This window comes from Ovis canadensis, chromosome 7 (genome assembly GCF_042477335.2).
Source record: "Ovis canadensis isolate MfBH-ARS-UI-01 breed Bighorn chromosome 7, ARS-UI_OviCan_v2, whole genome shotgun sequence".
Lineage (NCBI taxonomy): Eukaryota > Metazoa > Chordata > Mammalia > Artiodactyla > Bovidae > Ovis > Ovis canadensis.
In genome coordinates, this window is record NC_091251.1 from 26,995,183 (window position 1) to 27,021,680 (window position 26,498).

General features: G+C 38.5%; 1 protein-coding gene across 10 annotated transcripts in view; it reads left to right on the forward strand.

Annotated features, from left to right (window-relative positions):
* The window catches only part of MAP2K5 (mitogen-activated protein kinase kinase 5), a 264,501-nt gene that overhangs the window by 122,268 nt on the left and 115,735 nt on the right, over nt 1-26,498 (forward strand). For all 10 annotated transcript variants that reach the window (XM_069597653.1, XM_069597650.1, XM_069597649.1 and 7 more), the window contains 2 exons: nt 20,224-20,297; nt 21,260-21,310. In XM_069597653.1, the coding sequence (XP_069453754.1) occupies nt 20,224-20,297; nt 21,260-21,310 (125 nt within the window). The remainder of the gene's footprint in view (nt 1-20,223; nt 20,298-21,259; nt 21,311-26,498) is intronic.

Sequence of the window (26,498 nt, forward strand, 5' to 3'; positions counted from 1 at the left end):
CCTACCCTTTACTGTGTGATGGAATGATTAGAATACCTTTTATATCGCATTGTGGTTTTCTCTTAAGTGTGTTCCTGTTGTGCACAGATGCATTTGTAACGCAGAGTGTCATCATAGTCTATATTTAATTGTACCTGCTGTTCTCATTCATTAGAATGGAGTCCCCAAGAAATAACTAGATAGATATATTAGTTGTCTTTTCATAAGACAATTAAACATAATAACAGAATGAAAGAAGGTTGCTGAAGCACACTGGCATAGTGTTACGAGAGCTTACTAGGAGTGAAGACCTGTAATGTGTCCTCCAGCTCCTGGTAAACTGAGTGGTTTCGTGGCATTCAAGCAAAATATTGTAATTGCTTTATATAGGGAAAAAATTGAAGGGAAGTTTATTTCTGCTTCCATTATCATCCCACAAGAGAACCACATGCTGTATTTTAAAACTGAGCTCATGTTTCCTTAAGGATTGCATGGTGCCTGTTTCTAAAAGCATTCAGTGAGACTTCCACATGAAAGCACAGAGCAAACTAAACATTTTAACTATAAGACACAATGGAGACCAGAAGGGAGCAGAAGTCAGATGCATCACCAGAACCTGATATGAATAGATCACAGCAAAAAGAGAATCCTCAGTTTGCATGAATTTCCTTTTCTGAAAAGAGGAAGCATAGAGTCACATACGCAAAGTGATTTTCTTTGAAACTAAACTTAAAATTGATGTATAGAGCCCTATATAAAGTGCATTGGGTTACTCCAGTCGTAGCTCTGAGAAAGGGATTTTATCTGTTTTGAACAGCCCCCTCAGTACCCAGTCATTTCCTATGGAGGGTTGTCTCCCGCTCTGACCCCTGGTTGTGCTGTGGGTGGGGGCTGGGCAGTGGGCGGAGGAGCCTTTTGTGAAGAGCTGCAGAAAGCACATGCTCCTGTGGGCCTTTATTATCGAGCTTCAGCTTGATGCTGTTTATGTGGGTTGTTTAATGGCTAATTGATGCAGCATGGATAGGATATCGTTTCCTGCATGAGGCAGTTATGGGTGGCAACATGGGTTTGTCTCAACATGATACCAATTTCCACAGTCAATTTGGTCAATTCAGTGAAGGGGAAAGAAAAAAGAGTCAGTCCAGCCTGAAAATCAGTCAAAGGAGTACTAGAGGTTATTGAAACAGCTATGGTTGGTTGATCAAAATTTTCATGTTTGGACCATTTGTTTTCACATTTTGTATATATAGCCTTAGTCATTTTGGGAAATAATCTTAACTACACAAAAGCAACATTTAAAATTTAATATCTTTTTTAAAAAAATGCTTATAATCACAATCAGGTCTTCTAGAATGTGTTAGTTTTGAGAAGGAATAACCATTTTACCATTGATATGTAGTATATGATTAGCGTAAATAACTCATGTTTTATAATTTGTTATAAATAGAGTGAGAAGGTGACCACAGGGATCACAAAGCACCTGGGAAACTATGGAGAAGTTAAATAATTGTGTTTTGGGGCTGATTTTTAAAACCACTTTGTTGTTATGTAACTTACATATCATAGAACTCACCCATTTTAAGTGTGAAGGGTTTTTAATAAATAGAGAATTGTGTTACCATCACTGTAATCCGTTTGAGAACATCTCCCATCATCCCAAAGAAGAAGCCACATGCCCATTTGCGTTCAGTTCCTGTTCCTAGCCCCAACCTCCAGAAACCACTAACCTGTTTTCTGAACTTGTCGATTTGCCTTTTTTAGACATTTTACATAAATAGATTTATATAACGTGAAGTCTTTTCTATCTCACTTCTTTGATTTAGCATAATCGTTTTGTGGTTTACACATTTAGTAGCATGGATATGTCAGCAGTTCATTCCTTTTTAAAAAATGTCTTTTTAAAATTGAGGTATAATTGACATACATTATATTAGTTTCAGGTGTACAACATAATGATTTAATATTTGTATATATTATGAAGTGATCACCAAAATAAGCCTAGTTAACATCTGCTACCATACATAGATAATTTTTTTCTTGTGATGAGAACTTTTATGGTTTATTCTCTTAGCAAATTTAAAATGTGTAATACAGTATTATTAAATGTAATTGCTGTGTATTAAATTACATCCCTGTGACATACATCGGAGAAGGCAATGGCACCCCACTCCAGTACTCTTGCCTGGAGACTCCCATGGACGGAGGAGCCTGGTGGGCTACAGTCCATGGGGTCGCTAAGAGTCGGACACGACTGAGTGACTTCACTTCCACTTTTCACTTTCATGCATTGGAGAAGGAAATGGCAACCCACCCCAGTGTTCTTGCCTGGAGAATCCCAGGGATGGCGGAGCCTGGTGGGCTGCCGTCTATGGGGTTGCACAGAGTCGGACACGACTGAAGCGACTTAGCAGCAGCAGCAGCAGCAGTGACATGCTTATTTTAAAAACAGATGTTTGTACTTTAGACTCCCTTCACTCATTTTGCCCTCCTCGCAAATCCCCCCTCCCCTCAGCAAATACCAGTCTGTTCTCTGTATCTATGAGTTTGTTTTGCTGTTGTTGTTTTTAGATTCTGCTTATAAGTGAGATCACATGGTATTTGTCTTTTTCTGATTATTTCAGTTAGCATAGTGCCCTTGAGGTCCATTCATGTGGTCTCAAATGACAAGATACCATGTTTTTATGGCCAAAAAGTATCTCATTATATATACATCATTGTATTTAGTACATATGTACACCACACTGTATGTACCACATTTTCTTATTTGATGAACATTCAGGTTGTTTCCCTGTTCAGTTATTATAAGTAATGGTGTGGTGAACATGGGGGTGTAGAGACCTTTTGGGGTGAGTGCTTTATTTCCTTTGAATGAATACCCAGAGGTAGAATTGGTGGATATTATGGTGGCTCTGTTTGTAATACTTTGAGGAATCTCCATACTGTTTCCCATAGTAAAAGTGAAAGTGTTAGTCACTCAGTTTTGTCCTACGCTTTGCGACCCCATGGACTGTAGCCCACCAGGCTCCTCTGTCCATGGGATTTCCCAGAAAGAATACTGGAGCAGATAGCCATTCCTTTCTCCAGAGGATCTTCCTGACCCAGGGATCCAACCCACATCTTCTGCTCTTCAGGCAGATTCTCTACCATCTGAGCCACCAGTGAAGCCCATTTTCCATGTACCGATTTACATTTCCATCAGCTGTGACCAGGGTTCCCTTGTCTCCACATCCTTGCCAGCAATTGTTATTTCTTGTCTTTTTGATAATAGCCATCTGAGCAGATGTGAGGTGTTATCTTACTGTGGTTTAGGCTTGCTTTTCTCTGATGGGTAGAGATGTGGAGCACCTTTTTGTGTACCTGTTGGCCATCTGTATGTCTTGTTTAGAAAAATGTCTGTTCAGACCCTCTGGTTTTCAATCATGTTGACTTTTTTTTTCTGTTAGGTTGTCTGAACCTTTTATGTATTTTAGATGTTAACCCTTAATCAAACGGGGCTTCCCCAATGGCTCAGAGGGCAAAGAATACACCTGCAGTGCAAGAGACAGGAGACAGGAGTTCGATCCCTGGATCAGAAAGATGGCCTGGAGGAAGAATTGTCAACCCATTCCAGTGTTCTTGTCTGAAAAATCCCATGGATAGAGGAGTCTGGCGGACTCCACGGTCCGAAGGATCACAAACAGTTGGACACAACTGAGCACACGTGCATCTAGACAGACTTTAATCAGATACATGATTTGCAAATATTTTCTCTTATTCATTTGGTTGCTTTTCCAGTTTGTTGATGGTTTCCCTTGCTCTGCAAAGCTTTTTGGTTTGATGTAGTCCCACTTGTGTGGTTTTTGTTTTTTTTTTTTTTGGCTTTTGTTGCCTTTGCTTTTTTATTTTTACTCAATTTTTTGGCTGCTATGGGTCTTTGTTGCAGCACATGGCTTTTCCTCTAGTTGCAGTGAGCAAGGACTACTCTCTTTTTGCGGTGCACAGGCTTCTCCTTGTGGTGGCTTCTCTTGTTCTGGAGCAAAGGTTCTAGGGCGTGCGGGCTTCAGCAGTTGTTTACACAGGCTTAGCTGCACCACAGCATGTGGAATCTTCCCAGACCAAGAGTTGAACCCATGTCCCCTGCATTCCAAGACGTTTTGTTTACTATGGGCCTATCAGGGAAGTCCCTGTTGCCTTTGCTTTTGATGTCAAATCCAAAATAAATCTTTGTGAAGACTGATGTCAAGGAACTAACCCCTTCTGCTTTCTTCAAGGGCTTTTATGCCTTCAGGTCCTATATGCAAGTCTTTAATCCATTTTGAGTGAAATTTTGTGTATGTTGCAAGATAATGGTCCAGTTTCATTTTTTAAAGTGTGACTGTGCATTTTTTTCAAACACGGTTTATTTAAGAGACTGTCTTTTATTTCTCCTTTGAATAGTCAGATATTTTTGTGTGGTTTTGGCATCAGGGTAATGCTGGTATCACAAAATGAGTTTGGAAGTGTTCTCTCTTATGCTGTTTTTCTGAAGAGTTTGAGAAGAATTGGTATTCATTTTTCTTTGACTGTTTGGTATAGAATTCAGTAGTGAAGCCATCCGGTTCTGGTCTTTTGTTTGTAGGAAGTTTAAACATTACTGATTCAATCTCCTTACTAGTATTTGGTCTCTTTCAATTTTCTGTCTCTTCATGATTCAATCTTGGAAGTTTGTATGTTTCTAGAAATTTATCCATTTACTAGTAGAGTGATATTTGGATTGTATCCAGTTTGGGATTATTACAAATAATGATACTGTTTGTACACAAGTCTTTATTTGGTTCTGTGTTTTTATTTCTCTTGAGTAACTACCTGGGGTGGTATGTATCTTTCTTTAAATATTTGTAATCACAATGAATCAGATCACCTAATGCATATCAGTTTTGAAAAGAAATAACCATTTTCCATTGATACATGCTGTATGATCAGTGTCAATAATTAACTGATATTTCATACTTTATTAAAGTTAAAATAGGAATGCAACCACAAAGATTATATGGTAAGTTTACATTTAATTTTAAAAGACACTTTGAGGCTGATTTTTATTTAGTTACAGGCTCTTCTAGAAAGCCACCTGTGGCATGACACTGATATCCTATTTGTAAGTTCTGCCATTTTCCCAGCTTCCTGATAGTTCTAATAATCCTCTCCATGCGTGTATGCTCAGTCGCTTTAGTCCTGTCTGACTCTTTGCGACCCTATGTAGTGTAGCCCGCGAGGCTCCTCTGTCCTTGGGGTTCTCCAGGCAAGAATACTGGAATGGGTTGCCATGCCCTCCTCCAGGGAATCTTCCCGACTCAGGGATCAAACCTGAGTCTCTAGACTGCTGGATTGGCAAGTGGATTCTTTTCCATTAGTGGGCACCTGGGAAGCCCCTAATAATCCTCTAAGCACTTCAAATGAGCCAGTCTTGGAGGTAATCAAGAAGACTGAAATGGCTGAAATTTATAGAGCAGAGTCCTAGAGCGGAAGGAACTGTGCAGAGAAAGAGCTCAGGAAGTTACATGGAAGTCTCCTTCAGTTTTTGGCCAAGTATCAGCCTCTGCTTTTGTAGGGTGGAATCTTACAAAGCTGGTAGAATTCATATAATGAATTTGCATCTGATTTAATATATCAGATGATTCGCATCTTGACTTTCTAGGGTAAGAGTCCTTGTCATTACTGAGTCTGCAGAGCAGTAGCCTCCAGTATATATAGTGTACGTTTCTCCCATTTATTGTGTTTATTCGATGATTCATTGAGCAGCATTTCTTTGACAGGCACTGCTAAGCACACAGTGTCAGTTAACTTTTATAACAACTTTTGTCAATATAGGAAGATCAGATACACCTTTAATCTTATATATCATATACTCACACATACGTATTCACTCTCTCATACACATGCACCCTCAAATCCTTTTTTGAAATAAATAAGCTATAATAACTAAGAATTTATTTAGTTAGCCTAAATCTGAATTCATATGATGGAATTTGAAGCAAATGGAATCTTTTTATGTTGGAATTTGCTTCAAACTCCATCACATAAATTCAGGTTTAGGCTAACTAAATCCTCTGATTTAAGTTTCACTTTATCTGAGTAAAATAATCCACCTTATATCTGAGTCATCAACAAACCTAGTATATAGTCAATGAATTTATCTCTTCCATGTTTTCACTTAAAACATGGCAAATTCTGTAATTCTCAAGAATACTTCCAGGAATACTAAAATAATTTTTGTTGTTGTTTTGGCTTGTTTTCAACTTCATTCCAAGCCATAAACAAGAGCACAACAGATTAGGCCAGAAACATTACTTTTAAGAAGACAGTTGTAACTATGCTTATTTTAATGCAATTTCATGTTATGGAAAACAAACAACTGAGAGCATGCAGCTTTTCATTCAGCGCGCTTAAAAGCATCACAGCCTTTCTTCTGTAAGCAAAGCACAAAAAAGATGAGTCTTTAAAGTGACTGGTTATAAATGGCAATCATCAGGGCAGATGTAAGTCATTTTGGTTTAATCAGGCCATTAATTATTAGGGTTTATCAGTTAGTTTTATTGAAGGCAAAGGAGCTTAAATGAATAGTAGAGCATTGATTTTAACTGAGACATTTTCTAAAAGAAAATACAAATGAGATGTGTAGAATCTGAAATTATATGCAGGTCCTTTTCATACCACTAAAAAATAACAAGCTGCATCTAATGTAAACCATAAACCTTTAGTGAAAAACCAAATTAACTCTAATTCCTTTGCAATATACATAAAATAACACGTTCTAGTGTTTCCTAATTTAAGGTTTGCTTTGTGTTGGCCACGAAGTCCACATTATGTCGGATAAAGTGAAATGAAGGTTCAACGTAAGGTTATCCATTTGTGATATCAGGTATTTCCTGTCCTCTTTCACTTTAGAAGAATCGTAGTTGTTTTATACAGATAAGGCTGTATAGAAGTCAGTGTAGATTCCTGTTGGCCAGATCCTCTCAGAAAAAGCAGAGGTGACACAGAAAGTGTGTGTATTTGCCCACGTGGGCGCATGTGTATGACAGAGTGAGTATGCGTGTGTGTGTGTGTGTGTATGATATATAAGATTAAAGGTGATATCTGATCTTCCTATATTGACAAAATTTATTATAAAAGTTAACTGAGACTGTGTGTTTAGCAGCGCCTGTCAAAGAAATGGTGCTCAATGAATCAACGAATAAATACAATAAATGGGAGAAACGTACACTATATATACTGGAAGCTACTGCTCTGCAGACTCAGTAATGACAGTGACTCTAACCCTAGAAAGTCAAGATGTGAATCATCTGATACATTAGATCAGATGCAGATTTCATTCTATGAGTTCTACCTGAAGGCAGGCTTCTTCCAGAAAGACTAGTGCTGTTCACAGAAGAACTGACAGTGATCCCATCACATGTGTCTCCTGTCATGATATTTTCCTGCTCCTTCAGTGGGATTTCGCAGTAAGGTGGGCTTTTTAATGAGGATGTGACAGATACTGAAGCTGCAGCAGTCGTCAGCCTGTGTATATTATCAGTAGTTACGATGCAGTTCTGTTTAACAGTTTGAGGTGAAAAGTGAAAGTCACTCAGTCATGTCTGACTCTTTGCAGCCCATGGACTGTAGCTCACCAGGCTTCTCTGTCCATGGAATTCTCTAGGCAAGAATACTTGAGTGGGCTGCCATTTCCTTCTCCAGGGGATCTTGATCCAGAGATCAAACCCATGTCTCCTACATTGGTTCTCTGCAAGTAAGTTAACTACCGGCCAGTATCAAGTTTCACACTCTTTAATGGATTACAATAAAATCACTCAACAACATAATGCAAATATCTGGCATCTAAATAAAAATCAGTACATGAAAAAAAAATTTTTTTCTTCTGATAGTGAATGAAAGACCATATCTAAAAAAATAATCAATCAATAGAAATGAGACTCTAATGAGGTGGACGAACCTAGAGCCAGAGTTATACAGAGTGAAATGTCAGAAAAAGAAAAACAAATATAGTATGTTAATACATGTATTAACTTATGGAATCTAGAAAAATGGGATTGATGAACCTATTTGCAGGAAAGGACTGGAGACAGAGATATAGAGAGAATGGACTTGTGGAAGAAGTAGGGGAAGGAGAGAGTGGGATAAATGGGGAAAGTAGCGTCATTGTGTATACATTATCAGGTGTAAGATGGATAGCTGGTGTGAAGCTGCTGTGTAACACAGGGAACCCAGTCTGGTGCTCTGTGATGACCTAGAGGGGTGGAATGAGGGAGAGGGGAGGGAGGCTATGGAGGGAGGAATGTATGTATAATTATGACTGATTTGCCGTGGCTCAGACGGTAAAACGTCTGCCTGTAATACAGGAGATCAGGTTCGATCCCTGGGTCAGTAAGATCCCCTGGAGAAGGAAATGGCAATCCATTCCAGTATTCCTGCCTGGAGAATTCCGTGGATTGAGGAGCCTGGTAGGCTACAGTCCACAGGGTTGCAAAGAGTCAGACACGACTGAGCGACTTCACTTCACTTCATTTCACCTCATGGCAGAAATCAACACAACATTGTAAAAAAAATTTTTTTTACTTAAATTTTAAAAATAGGCAAAAAAATAAATTACTAAGGAAGAAAAAGCCAATCAAATCTAGAGGGAAGATACTAGACAGACATCCAAATATCAAAGCTTGGAGGCTGCTTTGCATGCAGAGTCCAAATCTACTGTGTAAATGACTTGCTAGTTGTTTATCTGCAATAATTCAACCCCCATCCACTTTTCTTTCCACACACTCATCTGTGATGCAGAGGCTGCTGCTGCTGCTGCTAAGTCACTTCAGCCGTGTCCAACTCTGTGCAACCCTATAGACGGCAGCCCACCAGGCTCCCCCATCCCTGGGATTCTCCAGGCAAGAACACTGGAGTGGGTTGCCATTTCCTTCTCCAATGCATGAAAGTGAAAAGTGAAAGTGAAGTCGCTTAGTTGTGTCCAACTCCTAGCGACCCTGTGGACTGCAGCCTACCAAGCTCCTCCGTCCATGGGATTTTCCAGGCAAAAGTACTGGAGTGGGGTGCCATGCAGAGGCTGGGTCCCTCCAAATCACATTTTAGAGTACCTTTGGACTGGTGGCCCTTTGTTAGGTTCTGCCAGTAGGGGGCAGTAGAGGGAGACGGAGGTGGGAATCAGAGCCAGTGGTTTCTGCACCTCTCGCAGCATCACCTGAGCATTGGGTCCTGACCCAAGCACCTAGGTTCTTTTAGCACATGGAGAACCAACCCCATATGCTCCCTCACAAATATGATCTGCAACTGGGCAGTGACCTCTTCTCGGAGGTCTGAACACTGACTCTTTAGAGCTCTTCTCAGTTCTTGGACCTCCCTGGTGGCAAAATGGTAAAAATAATCCACCCACAATGCAGGAGACGTGGGTTCGATCCCTGGGTCAGGAAGATCCCCTGGAGAAGAAAATGGCAACCCACTCCAGTATTCTTGCCTAGGAAATCCCTTTGACATAGAAGCAGAAATCTCTCTGAGGACACAATAGCTGCTTCCTAAAATTATTACCCTAGTTTCATTTTGTAGCAAATTTCCTATATTAAATTCTTTCTGTTGAAGAAAAAAAAAAGAAATGGGACTCTCCCATTAGCAGACAAGGACTTTAGAACAGTTATTATATTAATAAATATACTCAAGGATTTCAAGGAAAACATGAGCATTATGAGGAGAGAAGTGGGAGACAAAATTGAAGGGAACTTCTAGATGTGAAAAATAAAACACCTGAAGTAAAAATTTCACTTGGTGTAATTAACAATAGGTTAGAAATTGCATAAGAAACAATTTGCAATCTCAATGTTGGAAACATAGAAATTATCTAAAATTACTGCAAAGAAAAAAAAAAAGACTTTTAAAAAATGAGCACCAACTCAGTGACCTTTGAGACAGTATCACAAAGTCTAGGATATATGTGTAAGTGAAGTCTCAGAAGGAAAGGAAAAAGAAAAGGGAGCAAAAAATAATTTGAAGAAATAATGCTTCCCAAACTTCCCAAATTTGATGAAACCCATAAATCCAGAGATCTGAGAAGCCTAGCAAACTTAACCAGGACATATACAAGACCATACCAAAGTATATCAAAATAAAAACTTCAAAGCCAGTGGGGTTTTTTTTTTAATCTTTAAAATATTCAGAGTAAAAGTAATACATTAAAGATTGGAACAGAAAATGGGAATGACAGCGGACTTCTTTTCAGAAGCTATGCAAGCCAGAAGACAATGGAAACACATCATTAACATATTGAAGAAATGAAAATCCTTTAAATCCAGAATTCTAAGTCCAGTAAATATATTCTTCCAAAATAAGAGTTAAATAAAGGCTTTTTAAGGCGAACAAAGAAGAGAGAATCCATTGCCAATAGATGATCATTATAAAAAATGTTAGAGGAAGTTATTTAGGCAGAAGGAAAATGATACCACATTGATAGTTAGGTCTACACAAAGAAATAAATAGTACCAGGGATGATATACCTGTGGATATATAAAATGCCTTTTCTTTTAAACTTTTTAAAAAGATGATTATTTAAAGCAAAAATAAAGACTATATTGTGGCATGTCCTCTGTGACATGTAGAGGAAAGTTAAGTAATAGTATCACAAAGGATGGGAGGGAAAAAATGGGAACAACCTGTTCTAATATTCTTACATTATCAATTAAATACCCTAATATTATTTGAAAGTAGACTCTGAAATGTTAAAGAAACATTATAATCCCTAGAACAGCCATTCAAACAAAAAACAAACCTTCCAGTGGGCTGGCAAACTTTAGCCCACAGGTCAAATTCGGCTCACTACCTGTTTTGGTAAACCAAGATTGTTGGAGCACAGCCATGTTCACTTATTTACATATTGCCTGTGACTGCTTCTGCCCTACGTTGGCAAAACTGAGTATTGACCTCAACACCTGAAATGTAGTCCTTTACAGAAAAAGCTTACCAACTTCTGGCTTAGAAGCCAATAGTAGAGATCAGTGGGATGCTAAAAAGAGCCAAACTAATCCAGAAGAAGGCAGAAGAAGAAAGGAACAAAGAACAGATGAGACAAATAGTAAGAGAGTAGAGTTGAACTCATCCATATCACCAATTACGTTAAATTTGAGTGGTCTAAATACTACAATTTATAGCAAAAATGTCAGATTGGTCAAAAAAGTAAGACCTAGTTGATACTGTGTGCAAGATAACTTCCTTAAATATTAGTGACAGAGAGGTGTTATCCAAACACTAATCATCGACTTTTTAAAGCAAAATTATTACAGGGTTTATGATACATATTGAAAAGGAAAAAAATCACCTAAAAATAAGAAATTAATCAGCAGTTGCCAGAGGTCAGGATGGAAGCGACTGTAAAGGGCACAGGGAATTTTGGGGGGTGATATAAATGTTTCCTATCTTGATTGTGGTATACTTAGATGGAGGTATACATTTGTCAAACTCATTAAACTATATATTCAAAATGACTGCAATAAAATTGATTTTTAATGAATAAAATTGATTTTAAAAGGAAAGTTAAACAATAAAATTTCTTTTCAGATATTCTGAACTTGCCAGCAGTTAAGTCAGGAGGAAATATAGCAGGTTATGTTGACTTTTCTTTTTTTTTTTTTTGTTTTGAGTTGGAATTTATTTATTTATTTTTAATTTATTTATTTATTTTTAAATTTTAAAATCTTTAATTCTTACATGCGTCCCCAAACATGAACCCCCCTCCCACCTCCCTCCCCACAACATCTCTCTGGGTCATCCCCATGCACCAGCCCCAAGCATGCTGCACCCTGCGTCAGACATAGATTGGCGATTCAATTCTTACATGATAGTATACATGTTAGAATGCCATTCTCCCAAATCATCCCACCCTCTCCCTCTCCCTCTGAGTCCAAAAGTCTGTTATACACATCTGTGTCTTTTTTCCTGTCTTGCATACAGGGTCGTCATTGCCATCTTCCTAAATTCCACATATATGTGTTAGTATACTGTATTGGTGTTTTTCTTTCTGGCTTACTTCACTCTGTATAATTGGCTCCAGTTTCATCCATCTCATCAGAACTGATTCAAATGAATTCTTTTTAACGGCTGAGTAATACTCCATTGTGTATATGTACCACAGCTTTCTTATCCATTCATCTGCTGATGGACATCTAGGTTGTTTCCATGTCCTGGCTATTATAAACAGTGCTGCGATGAACATTGGGGTACATGTGTCTCTTTCAATTCTGGTTTCCTTGGTGTGTATGCCCAGCAGTGGGATTGCTGGGTCATAAGGTAGTTCTATTTGCAATTTTTTAAGGAATCTCCACACTGTTCTCCATAGTGGCTGTACTAGTTTGCATTCCCACCAACAGTGTAGGAGGGTTCCCTTTTCTCCACACCCTCTCCAGCATTTATTGCTTGCAGATTTTTGGATCGCAGCCATTCTGACTGGTGTGAAGTGGTACCTCATTGTGGTTTTGATTTGCATTTCTCTGATAATGAGTGATGTTGAGCATCTTTTCATGTGTTTGTTAGCCATCCGTATGTCTTCTTTGGAGAAATGTCTATTTAGTTCTTTGGCCCATTTTTTGATTGGGTTGTTTATTTTTCTGGAATTGAGCTGCAGAAGTTGCTTGTATATTTTTGAGATTAGTTGCTTGTCAGTTGCTTCATTTGCTATTATTTTCTCCCATTCAGAAGGCTGTCTTTTCACCTTGCTTATATTTTCCTTTGTTGTACAGAAGCTTTTAATTTTAATTAGATCCCATTTGTTTATTTTTGCTTTTATTTCCAGAATTCTGGGAGGTGGATCATAGAGGATCCTGCTGTGATTTATGTTGGAGAGTGTTTTGCCTATGTTCTCCTCTAGGAGTTTTATAGTTTCTGATCTTACATTTAGATCTTTAATCCATTTTGAGTTTATTTTTGTGTGCGGTGTTAGAAAGTGATCTAGTTTCATTCTTTTACAAGTGGTTGACCAGTTTTCCCAGCACCACTTGTTAAAGAGATTGTCTTTACTCCATTGTATATTCTTGCCTCCTTTGTCAAAGATAAGGTGTCCATATGTGTGTGGATTTATCTCTGGGCTTTCTATTTTGTTCCATTGATCTATATGTCTGTCTTTGTGCCAATACCATACTGTTTTGATGACTGTGGCTTTGTAGTAGAGCCTGAAGTCAGGCAAGTTGATTCCTCCAGTTCCATTCTTCTTTCTCAAGATTGCTTTGGCAATTCGAGGTTTTTTGTATTTCCATACAAATCTTGAAATTATTTGTTCTAGTTCTGTGAAAAATGTGGCTGGTAGCTTGACAGGGATTGCATTGAATTTGTAAATTGCTTTGGGTAGTATACTCATTTTCACGATATTGATTCTTCCGATCCATGAACATGGTATATTTCTCCATCTATTAGTGTCCTCTTTGATTTCTTTCATCAGTGTTTTATAGTTTTCTATATATAGGTCTTTAGTTTCTTTAGGTAGATATATTCCTAAGTATTTTATTCTTTTCATTGCAATGGTGAATGGAATTGTTTCCTTAATTTCTTTTTCTACTTTCTCATTATTCGTGTATAGGAATGCAAGGGATTTCTGTGTGTTGATTTTATATCCTGCAACTTTACTATATTCATTGATGAGCTCTAGTAATTTTCTGGTGGAGTCTTTAGGGTTTTCCATGTAGAGGATCATGTCATCTGCAAACAGTGAGAGTTTTACTTCTTCTTTTCCAATTTGGATTCCTTTTATTTCTTTTTCTGCTCTGATTGCTGTGGCCAAAACTTCCAGAACTATGTTGAATAGTAGCGGTGAAAGTGGACAGCCTTGTCTTGTTCCTGACTTTAGGGGAAATGCTTTCAATTTTTCACCATTGAGGATAATGTTTGCTGTGGGTTTGTCATATATAGCTTTTATTATGTTGAGGTATGTTCCTTCTATTCCTGCTTTCTGGAGAGTTTTTATCATAAATGGATGTTGAATTTTGTCAAAGGCCTTCTCTGCATCTATTGAGATAATCATATGGTTTTTATTTTTCAATTTGTTAATGTGGTGAATTACATTGATTGATTTGCGGATATTGAAGAATCCTTGCATCCCTGGGATAAAGCCCACTTGGTCATTATGTTGACTTTTCTAAATGCTGACATGAAGACCAGACTGTTTCAGATTGATTTCTAAATCAGTAGGTCTGAGGTATAAACACACAGACAACACACATATGTATATACACATACATATACACACAGATTGGAAAAGGAAATGGCAACCCACTGCAGTATTCTTGCCTGGAAAATCCCGTGGACAGAGGAGCCTGGTGGGTTACAGTTCGTGGGGTCACAAAGAGTCAAACACAACCGGAGTGACGTAGCATACATAGATAGATCTGAAGTGGAACCAAAAATGTTTTATTTCTTTTTTAAATGCACAGCCAAGCTTGGAAACCCTCTAGTTACATAATTCTCATTGTTTTAATTATAGGTAGCAAATACCATTTAGAGTATACATAAGCAGTGGTATTATCCTGAAATCTCATATACACTATTTTTGGTCAAAATATATACCAACAGTTCCTTAATATGACTCTTCTGAAGGGTAGAGACAGATCTTACTCATGCTTTCTCTCCACAGTGCCTACTGTCATATCTGGCACTTGCTAAGGCATCAGTAAATATTTGTTGAATGAGTATTTTTGAATGCTTATAGGTTTTCTCAGAATGAACAATATCATTCACAAATATATTCATTGATAGTGAAATACATTTTATTCTGAAATATATGCCATCGGATGGGAAAAGGTGGAGCTCCATCTCAGTCCAAATTCATGCCTCTCCAGGCACACATATTTGCCCATTTATTTGGTGGAAATATTCATTCACGATTTGTTCAACAGATACCGTTTCTTATCCATTATCAGGCACCCTTCTAAACATAGAATTGAACATAACAGATCACATCTCTGCATTCACGGAGCTTTCCTTCAAGAAGGGAAGACTGAGACAGAACAGATTTACATGTACCTCTATAGGGTGTTGATGATGCTAAGTGTTAAAAGGAGCATTGAAATAGGGAAGAGGGAAAATGAATCTCTGAGGTTGGAAGTATTGCTTTTCATAGTGGATGGTTGAGGAAGGCTTCTCTTAAAAGGGTAACATTTGAGCAGAAACCTGAAAGAAAAAAAAAAAAAAAAGGCAAAGGCTCAGGCCGCGCCTGCTTATATATATATGGGAGCAAAGTATTCTAGTGCTATGGAACCACAGAGCAGGAGCATGCCTGAAAAGGCAGCCAGTGAGATGAAGCAGAGCAGGCAGGGAGAGGAGTAGGAAGGATGAGTACAGAGGTAATAGGGGGGGCAGCTCAGAGAAGGCTTCGGAAACCATGAGGGCTGCATTTTGCATTGAGTTGGGAGACCCCTGGAGGTTTCAGGCTGAGAAATGACATGGTCTTCCTTAGGTTTCAGGGTATTTTTCAATTTTTTCTATTTTTCAGCCCTGCCATAGTGGCATGCAGGATCTTAGTTCCCCAACCAGGGATTGAACCTGCACCCCCTGCAATGGAAGCACAGCATTTTAACCCCTGGGCCACCAGGGAAGCCCCTGATTCAGGCTTTAAAAGAATCACTTTAGCAGCGCTGGTCATGACAGGCTGTAGAGCAAGTGTGAAAGTAAGGAGACCCGTTCTTTGGCCTTATCGGGCGATGAGTACATGCTGCTAAGACGCTTCAGTCGTGTCCAACTCTGTGTGACCCCATAGACGGCAGCCCCCCAGGCTCCCCCGTCCCTGGGATTCTCCAGGCAAGAACACTGGAGTGGGTTGCCATTTCCTATAGTCTGGCAAATATGCCTCTTCATAAACATTGAATAGGTTTTATCATTCTACTTACTGAACTTTGGAAATTACTTTCTTTCAACTAGTATTTTACCTAAATACAGCTTGAATTTACTGCAGTAGCAACAGAAATTATTCCTGAACATAAAGAAATACAACACTTTTTATGATTTGGTTGATTGCCAGTAGATAATAATAATACTTTATAGAGTGTTTGACAGTTTAAAAGCTATTTTACATTCATTATTTCATCTAATCCCCACAATTTTTTAAGATGCGGTAACTTTTATTATCTCCCTACAGAGGTGAAAACTGAAACGTCACATGCCTAGTCCAAAGTCGCATTTGGCAGGGCCCAAAAGACTAAAATCCAAGTCTTATGTCTCCACTGAGTCAGGCGTCTGTCTCCTTACCTGAATCCGTTGATTTTGTTTAAAGGGATCTATCATGGTCCAATGTTGCTGGGGAGGGGAACAGTTAATACTAACAAATTTAGTGTATTGTTTAGGAAGCCATCAACTAGTGAGCAAAATGTTATGCTCACACAGGATAAATACAGAAATGTGTAACATTCCTCCCCTGTGAACTTATTACTTTGTGATACCTTTAACAGTAAATACGGTAAGTAATTACTGGTTAAAAAAAAAAGGTGTCGCATGCTCAGTTCTGAATGGTACAGAGAGTAAATGCCTTAGCAATTCAAAGGAAGCAGTGATTTTGGTGGCCAAGTAGATATGTTAACAGGGAGATGGGATACTTGAGTTGAAGGATGGACAAAAATCAGTCAAAAAATATCAAGTAAGGATTTCTAAACCCAGGGAGGTTGAGGTCTGGGACATAGCATGAATGATGGCATGATAGTGGTGTTTTAGAGATTGGTTTCTTTTGAGACAATGGCTAGCCCAGTCTAGTTGGAATACAGAAGTTGTTTTAGGATGGCTGTATACCTACTGCTTTCATATACAAACTATTTCTGAAAAGTAAATGTACAAAATCAGGCAGTAACACATGTAAGGATTAAGGATTTTAAAATTAAAAAAATAAAAAACTGAAAAGAAAAATAAATAAAAAAGGTGAAGGAAAAAAAAATCAGGCAGTAGACATATATAAGTTAAAAAAAGATATTGGAGAGCTGAGAATGCCATCCGGTTCTTATTTACACTTTGCCTTACAGAACATAATCTAGAAATTTTGCTGTTTTATTCTTTTCTCTCTGTTGGTCCACTTAAGTCAAATGTGTGTCTGATTAAAGCTAAGGGTTTGTTCATCTTACCATGCCTTGTGATTTCCATACAGCCCCTTCTTCCAGGAGCTCCAAATATTTGTTCATTACCTGTCTCCATTAGATGTGTGGCTTAAGAGTGGTTTAGGGTGCTGTGTTGTGCCTAGTTGCTCAGTCGTGTCCGACTTTTTGTGATCCCATGGACTGCAGCGTGTCAGGCTCTTCTGTCCATGGGATTCTCTGGGCAAGGATACTGGAGTGGGTTGCCGTGCCCTCCTCCAAGCGATCTTCCCAACCCAAGGATAGAACCCAGGTCTCCTGCATTGCAGGCAGATTCTTTACCATCTGAGCCACCAAGGAAGCCAAAGAATACTGAAATGGATAACCTATCCCTTCTCCAGGGGATCTTCCCGACCCAGAAAAGGAACCAGGGTCTCCTGCATTGCATGTAAATTCTTTACCAACTGAGCTATCAGAGAAGCCCAGTTTAAGGGTATCAGTATATAAAAGAGCAGATTGTCCAAAAGAAAAATATTTAAAGTTGAGGGCCTGTAGTGAGAATTAAATTTGGAAAATAAGACCAGGCTTTAACATTCCTTCCAGTTCAGCAAACATTTATTGAGTGTCTACCGTGGCTGTCTATGATGTGCATTTTCTGTGCAGACTACTGAGGCTGCACATGTAAGACTGCTTCTATGCAGAGCACATCATGAGAAACGCTGGGCTGGAGGAAGCACAAGCTGGGATCAAGATTGCCGGGAGAAATATCATTAACCTCAGATATGCAGATAACACCACCCTTATGGCAGAAAGTGAAGAAGGACTAAAGAGTCTCTTGATGAAAGTGAAAGAGGAGAGTGAAAAAGTTGGCTTAAAACTCAACATTCAGAAAGCAAAGATCATGGCATCCGGTCCCATCACTTCATGGCAAATAGATGGAGAAACAATGGAAACAGTGGCAAACTTTTTTTTTTTGGCTCCAAAATCACTGCAGATGGTGACTGCAGCCATGAAATTAAAAGACAGTTACTGCTTGGGAGAAAAGTTATGACCAACCTAGACAGCATATTAAAAAGCAGAGACATTACTTTGCCAACAAAGGTCCATCTAGTCAAGGCTATGGTTTTTCCAGTAGTCGTGTATGGATGTGAGAGTTGGACTATAAAGAAAGCTGAGTGCCAAAGAATTGATGCCTTTGAACTGTGGTATTGGAGGAGACTCTTGAGAGTCCCTTGGACTGCAAGGAGATCCAACCAGTCCATCCTAAAGGAGATCAGTCCTGAGTGTTCATTGGAAGGACTGATGTTGAAGCTGAAACTCCAATACTTTGACCACCTGATGTGAAGAGCTGACTCATTTGAAAAGACCCTGATGCTGGGAAAGATTGAAGGCGAGAGGAGAAGGGGACGACAGAGGATGAGCTGGTTGGATGGCATCACTGACTCAATGGAGATGAGTTTGAGTAAACTCCGGGAGATGGTGATGGACAGGGAGGCCTGTTGTGCTGCAGTCCATGGGGTCGTGAAGAGTCGGACACAACTGAGCAACTGAACTGAACTGAGTTCAAACTGCTTTCAAATGAAAGCACAACCCTATTCTTAGGGAATTCACTTTGGGGTTGGTGGAGGAGGTCAGGGAATATTTTACTTCCTCCTTAGGAGAGAAGTTATACAGTGAAAGTGTATTTAATATGATGGTGGTATAAGGTTGATGTTGAAATTGGGGAAAACTGGAAGCAGAGAGGCAAGTTGGTTTAAAAAAGCTTACACATGCCTAGGCATACTGACCTGTTTTCAGAAAGCCCCCCTACAAGAAGTATATAGTGTGTCTTATCTGAAAGGGCACGCTACAGAGGCATAGTCTACAGCTAACCCCTGACCACTGAAACATAATCATTCACAAAATAATGCTATGTGTTCATGGTTTCCGTTAATTTTTTCTCATCTATTCAACAAATATTTATTAAGCATTTCCTGTATGACTGGCCCTCTTCAGGAACTAGTATCTAGAAGTCAGTAAAAGAGTCAAAGTCCCTGCCTGGATACACTTGGAGTGTATATTCTGTTGTCAGTCAGGCAACACTGAACGAGCACACACATGAGAAGATGCCTGTCACATGGGAGGTAGGGTTCAGTAATCATTGGTTACTGAGTTTAAACCTGAAGTTTGAGCTAAGTACCTACTCTTAGCAAGATATTTTTTGGGAGGTACCCTTTTGCAGATTAGATGGGCAGCATGAGATTAACTCACAGTTTTTTTTAGATGTTACATAGAAATTCTGAGTCTTTTGTTTAGTCTTAGAATAATTATGGTCATATATTCTATTGAATACAGCAAGCTGTCTGTTCTAAACGACTTTTGCTGCTGAAGATGAAATGTTGAAGCAGGTGCTGTCCCGTACCAACAAAAGTGCTGTGGTCTCATCCTGCTTGGATGGTTTTTGTTGGCTCCTTGAATTCCTGAAAAGGCTTATTGTTATCACTGATGATGCTTCACAGAAGCCCTTTGTGTCTGTTTAGCAGACTGCCTTGGCAAAAGCTATGTCAGTTCCTTTGTTAACTTTAAAAACAGTCAAAATGATATAAGGGACGAGAGGGATAAATAAAAGACTGGTAAGTGCACGCATGCACACACGTACATACATCTTTTAGGTCCATTTCTGAGGATTATCTGAAGTATGGTTTGCATGTAAAACCAGGAAAAAGCAGTACTGCATTCACACTTTCATTGTTTCAATCAGATATAACCTGTTACAGCAAACATTTTGAATGATTTTTTCTTTACTGGCTTTCCCTTTGGCCTTACTTTTTAGGTGGGAGAAGCACTTTCACATTAAGAGCAAAGCTAAGCCTTTTTGTACAAATTTTTTGCAAGAAGGCTACATTTTCTTATCTACTTTTTCTGAAAGCTGGAGTAGGATGTTAGGTGTGTTTACTGTTGTTAGAAGCCAAGATTTTATTTGACTTTCACATGAAATAAATAAACTCTTGCTTCTACAGAAACAGAAATGGTTGGAAGTGAGGGAGTTAGGACCTTACATTTTGCCTCCAGATAAAATGCTTTGCATTAAATTTGTGATTAGAATTCTAGGTTGAACAGATGATGTCATTTCTGCAATATGGTTTGGTGTGCGTCTGCTTTTTTTTGAACAAGCTCGGTGGATATTGAATTAGTTACATGGGTTTTTCTGGTCCTTTTGTAGATGTGAAGCCCTCCAATATGCTAGTAAACACGAGAGGACAAGTCAAGCTGTGTGATTTTGGAGTTAGCACTCAGGTAGGTCTCTTTTTCCTCCTGATCTGTTCTCGTTTCTGTAACATCTACTTCCTATTTTCATTCTCTCTCTGGATTGAAAAATCACCTAGCTGCCAGACAAACAGAACTCTGCATCTTCTTGTCGGCTGGGATTGTGTTATTCATTTTTAATCTCTGAGCGAGTTGCCTTCATCAGAATATGATTGTTCATTGTTTAATGACAGTAAAAACTGCTGATATTGTAATTACTACTTACGAATAGCAAACTTCATTGATATGCAGCTTTGATATGAAAGCGTTTTGGCCAGACAAAAGGGAGGGCAGAGTGGGAGCTGTGCCTGGGGAGCCCAACTGGCCCACAATAAAAATTAATATTGGGAGCAACAATGGTGGAGGGCCATTACAATGTGAAGCACAAATTTTAATTAATTTCCATTTTGGGCCTCCCCTGAGAACCCCGGTGATAGTGACCCATGAGCGTGCTGTGATGTTGATTTGAATTGCAGCCACCTTTACTCCCAGCCAAACACGAAGACCAAAGGGAAGGTCATCGTTGTATTATGAGTTGTCAAAGTCTGTTATCCTTCCAGCGTATTTAGTGTTCGCTTCATGCTGGTAACGCATGGGGCTTCATTCACATCTTGAGCCATCTGACTAAAAAATGAGTGTGTTCAAATTCTACTTCAAATTGACTTTTTATATCAGGCGGGTTTGGGGTACTAAAGCGATAAGCATCCTGCTTAAGTGAATTGTTGAAGGTTATCTGCTATAAACTGTAAAGCTGTGCTTGTTTAAATTGGAAATCACATTCAAAAGAAAAGAGATTTAATCATTTTTAATGCCTTTGTAGATAAATTTGTTCCCTTTTACATAATTTTTAGTTGATTTATAGAAATGATGATTGTAGGTTAAATGAAGAATAATTGCCCATTTTATTTCCACATTATCTTTATATTGTTCTAACAGACTGTTTTGTCTCATAGCTGGTGAATTCTATAGCCAAGACGTATGTTGGAACAAATGCTTATATGGCGGTAAGTAAACTTATGCAAAAATAACATTTAAAAGCAACATCTTTATGTACTTGGTAATGTACAGTTCTTGAATTAAATCCACAGCTTTAGCCTAACAGATCATAAATTATGAAGTCAATCCAGTCATGATTCAATTTTTAAGTCTTCCTAAAAGATGTTAGGGTTTATGCAGGAGCTACCAACTTCTCTCACTTTGTTGACTTAACTGGTTGGTTCAAATCTAAAATTGTTTTGAATGCAATCCTATAGAAAAATTGCATCTTACAGCACATTAGCTACTTTGCCTCATTGCTTATTTAATTAACCTTAAGGTATATCAAAATGTCAGTCAATAAGATCAACTGTTTTTTCCAGGAATAAGCATGCTTCCACACCAGATGAAAATTAAATTATTAATTAAAAATTAAATTATTACTTATGGGCCTATGCATATAAGGATTTAGCAGACATTTTACTGTCAAGCATTATGTCTGTCTTCTGTTTATTTGAGTTCATGTCTATTAAAAGGTAATAGACAAATTTACTCTGAAACAAATTTACTAGGAATAAGAAGTAGAAGCATAGGATTATTTCAAATACCAATGTGGGTAAACCTTTTTCTTTTGCCTGCCTTTTAAGTAAGGGAAGTTATCTGTGTTCATAAAATCACTTTTATTTATTGGTTTCCATTTTCATTTCAAGAGTAGGGTGCTGCGAAACGACAAGCAGGAAACTTATTTAGTATTTTGGAGCAACGTTTTGTTTTTATATCTTAGGTTTAGTTTTTTGATGAGGGTTCTATATTTATTCAGGTAGTCAGTTTCACTCCAGGTAGTCTTTATATGAGTTAAACGAACTATGTATGGAACCTTGGATCTTATTCTCAGTGTTCTTTGTTCATATGTTACTTTGTTAAAAGGATGTTAATATGGATAGAACTCTGGATCTTACTCTCAGAACAATACAAAGCATTTTTTAAATTGAGATACCAAAACAGTTAATTTTTGCCTTGCATTGTTTTTAAAGAAAATTCATTATTTCTCATTTTTCTGGGTAATGTGACAAAAAATTAATCTCTGAGTCATCACACCTAATTTTTAATATTTATTTACCTAGCTGTATCAGGTCTTAGTTGCGATGCATGGGTTTTCCCCATGGCATGTGGGATCTTAGTTCCCCAACCAGGGATCAAACCTGCATCCCCTGCATTGGAAGGCAGATTCTTAGCCGCTGGACCACCAGAGAAGTCCCCATACCTGTTTTATATAAAACTTAATCACCCTCCTGGCTCTACCAGCTTAGCTGAGATTGGTGAGCCACCTTTATAATTAACAAAGCCATGCCAAATGCCATGTCAGTCTTTGAAAAAACATGGAACACTCTGGTTTAAGACAAACAATTAATGAAATAACTTTTCCACTTTCCATCATGTTCTTAGTAGCATTAGCTCTAATAATTAAATTGCAGTATATTTGAATGTACAAATCCAGGTTACAGTTGTATTTCCCAGGTACACATTAAAGAAATAACTTTTTTTCCCTTTTTGTGTGTGGATGTATGTGATGCATCCATCTCTTAATTGAAAATGTGAAGATTAAAATTATGAAACATTAGCTCATATTGGCAAAGCTAAAATTGCTTTGCTTCTTGGGCAAGGGAACTCTAGTTATCCACTTTCTAGTTCAAGCTGTAAAAAGTATAAGCTACCTAGAAAGCAAAGGGTGTGATACACAGATGCTTGGCTCAATTCAACAGGGTCTTGTTGACCATGACTTACCTAACTGCTGTGAGAACAGAGGTTGGGGATTGGGGAAGGTGGAAGTAACATTTATTCTGACACAGATGTTAACCCCTGCCTGAGGTGTTGTGATGCTGTATTAGAATGCTAGCAACTGAGGGACTGAGTGAAGAGTGTACAAAACCTCCCAGAATATGTTTTTCCACTTCTTATTAATAAGTATTTCAAAATAAAAAATTTTATGAAGTTTCATTGGAAGATGGCCACTCCCATTTATTTCTGTGTTATCTGTGGCTGCTGTAGCGCTACAGTGGCAGAGTGGGATAGTTTTGACAGTTGCAGCAGAGACCATATGGCCCATAAAGTGAAAAATAACTGTCTGGCCCTTTGCAAGAAAAGTTTGCCAACCTTTGGTCTATGCCAGTAAAAGCTTATTCTGACACTGAGTACCTTTAATTAATCAACCTGTAATTACTGAGTGCCTTTCATGCAGTTAGCCAGGTACGGTGGCACCACTCTGTAATCCACGTAAGATTTTGGCAACATAGGAAACATGGCATTATATGTGGCCATGTCATGTGTGACATCATAAAGCCTTCAGTTTTACCATGCATACCTTTAGAGAATAAGAAGGCACATAATATATGAATTTGATGATTCAAATAGTATGTGAAAAGGGCACTTATAAAAGAGATCTCTTTGGGAGGATGAACAAAGACAGAATTAGAGGGTGGAGTGACATGAGTGGGGGCTGGGAGTATAGGATAGAGGACAAATAGTAAATTGTGAGCATCTGCAATTAGAGGTCATCTAATATAACACACTCATTTTGCATCTGTTTCTTTCACTTTATATTCATACCTGTTTCAGTGCAGTGATAATAAAAACGATAGTAATAGTGAACACTTAATTAGAACCATGCACTAATCACCCTTTTCTTTACATACCAGTTCAGTTTAGTTGCTCAGTCGTGTCCGACTCTTTGCAACCCCAGGACTGCAGTGCACCAGGCTTTCCGGTCCATCATCAACTCCCAGAGCTTGCTCAAGCTTGTGTCCATCGAGTTGGTGATGCCATCCAACCGTCTCATCCTCTGGTGTCCCCTTCTCCTCCTGCCTTCAGTCTTTCCCAGCATCAGGGTCTTTTCCAATGAGTCAGTTCTTCGCATCTGGTTGCCAAAGTATTGGAGCTTCAGCTTCAGCATCAGTTCTTCCAATGAATATTCAGGACTGATTTCCTTTAGGATGGACTGGTTGGATCTCCTTGCAGTCCAAGGGACTCTCAAGAGTCTTCTCCAACACCACAGTTCAAAAGCATCAATTCTTTTTTGCTCAGCTTTCTTTATGGTCCAACTCTCACATCCATACATGACTGCTAGAAAATCCATAGGTTTGACTATGTGGACCTTTGTTGGCAAAGTAATATCTCTGCTTTTTAATATGCTATCTAGATTGGTCATTTTTCTTCCAAGGAGCAAGTGTCTTTTAATTTCATGGCTGCAGTCACCATCTGCAGTGATTTTGGAGCCCAAGAAAAGAAAGTCTACCACTTTTTCCATTGTTTGCCCATCTATTTGCCGTGAAGTGATGGGGCCAGATGCCATGATCTTAATTTTTTGATTGTTGAATTTTAAGTCAGCTTTTTCATTCTCCTCTTTCACCTTCATCAAGAGGCTCTTTAGTTCCGCTTCACTTTCTACCATAAGCGTGGTGTCATCTGCATATCTGAGGTTATTGATATTTCTCCCAGCAATCTTGATTCCAGCTTGTGCTTCATTCAGCCCAGCATTTTGCATGATGTACTCTACATATGTTAAACAAACAGGGGAACAATATACAGCCTTGATATATTGCTTTCCCAATTTTGAAGCAATCTGTTGTTCCATGTCCGATTCTAACTGTTGCTTCTTTACCTGCATACACATTTCTCAGAAGGCAGGTAAGATGGTCTGGTATTCCTATATCTTGAAGAATTTTCCACAGTTTGTTGTGATCCACACAGTCAAAGGCTTTAGCATAGTCAGTGAAGCAGAAGTAGGTATTTTTCTGGAATTCCCTTGCTTTTTCTATGATCCAGCGGATGTTGACAAGTTGATCTCTGGTTCCTCTGCCTATTCTAAATCCAGCTTGAACATCTGGAAGTTCCTGGTTCACATACTGTTGAAGCCGAGTTCGGAGAATTTTGAGCATTACTTTGCTAGAGTGTGAGATGGCTGAACTCTTTAAATCCTCACAATCAACCCTATGAGGTAGATAAATATTGTTCTTTTACAGATGACAACACCGAGGGATAGTGAAACTAAGTGACTTAACCAATTTCATACAGCTAATAAGTAGCAGAGTGAGGAGTCAGACTTACGTAATCAGCTTCCAGGGACTGAACTCTTAACTGCTGTGCCTCCCACTCTATCCAAATTATTTATGTGTCTCTCCAAATCTAGATTAGTATATTCAGGGTTTATTCTAGTTTATTCTCTGTATCCAGTCGTTCATACGGTGCTAAGTGAATGAATCAGTTCATGAAACCTGCATTCCAAAAATGATTTGTTCACTAATTATAAGCAGACAATTTAAGTTTTTGTATTATCTTACTTGTGTGATAAAGTACGGAAGACCCTCAGATGACTCAGATACAACCGACTAGACTGCTCAAATATTGACAAGAAAATAAATCAAAGAAATAGCCTTGCATGTGTGAACAGTCTCACTTTATTCTCCTATAATCTGAAATGTTAGGTATAAGAAAATGATAATTAGGACAAAGATAGGGAAGCTTTTCTAAGATTATAAAGTCATCAGAACAAATAAGCAATAACAATTTATGGGCGTGTTAAACAGTGGTCCTTGTAGGAGACTTGAAAAGTCATCTGGTCCTGCCTCCTCGATGATCTAGAAAATGAAGTGGCGTGTTCAAGTACACATTGCATCTTAGGGGCAGGTAGGTAATTAGGTTTAATGGATATTTTCATCCAAAGCAAGAAACATTTTCAGCTATATTTTAACAGGATTTCTTCCAGAAGGATTACAAATGGAGTGCAGAAGGTTTTGGGGGTTTATACTAAATCATTTCTTGAAAATTCTAATCACTAGAACTTTTACTCTTGTTTTAAAGATAGACGTCTCTGAAACTTTAACCCACTACTGAGTCATTGTGATTTATTACAATTTTCTAAAATCAAATATAAAATTTTGACATTATTACTATGAATTCCTGAAGTTTTGAAATTAAGAAATCTTATCCAAATACTTGTTTTGGGGGATCAGAAAGTCAGTCTAAATAACTGTTCCTATCTTCTGAACATTTTTTCCACCTGGACTCTTCCTATTCTTGGAAAGTATCTTTACCCAGATTATAACCTGTGCAGATTCCATGATCCAGCTTGGTTGGCCATGCTCATGCAGGGATCGTAGTGATAGTGGTGATGACTGGAAGGAGGCCAGCATTTACTAAGCCTCCCCATGTGGCATGTAC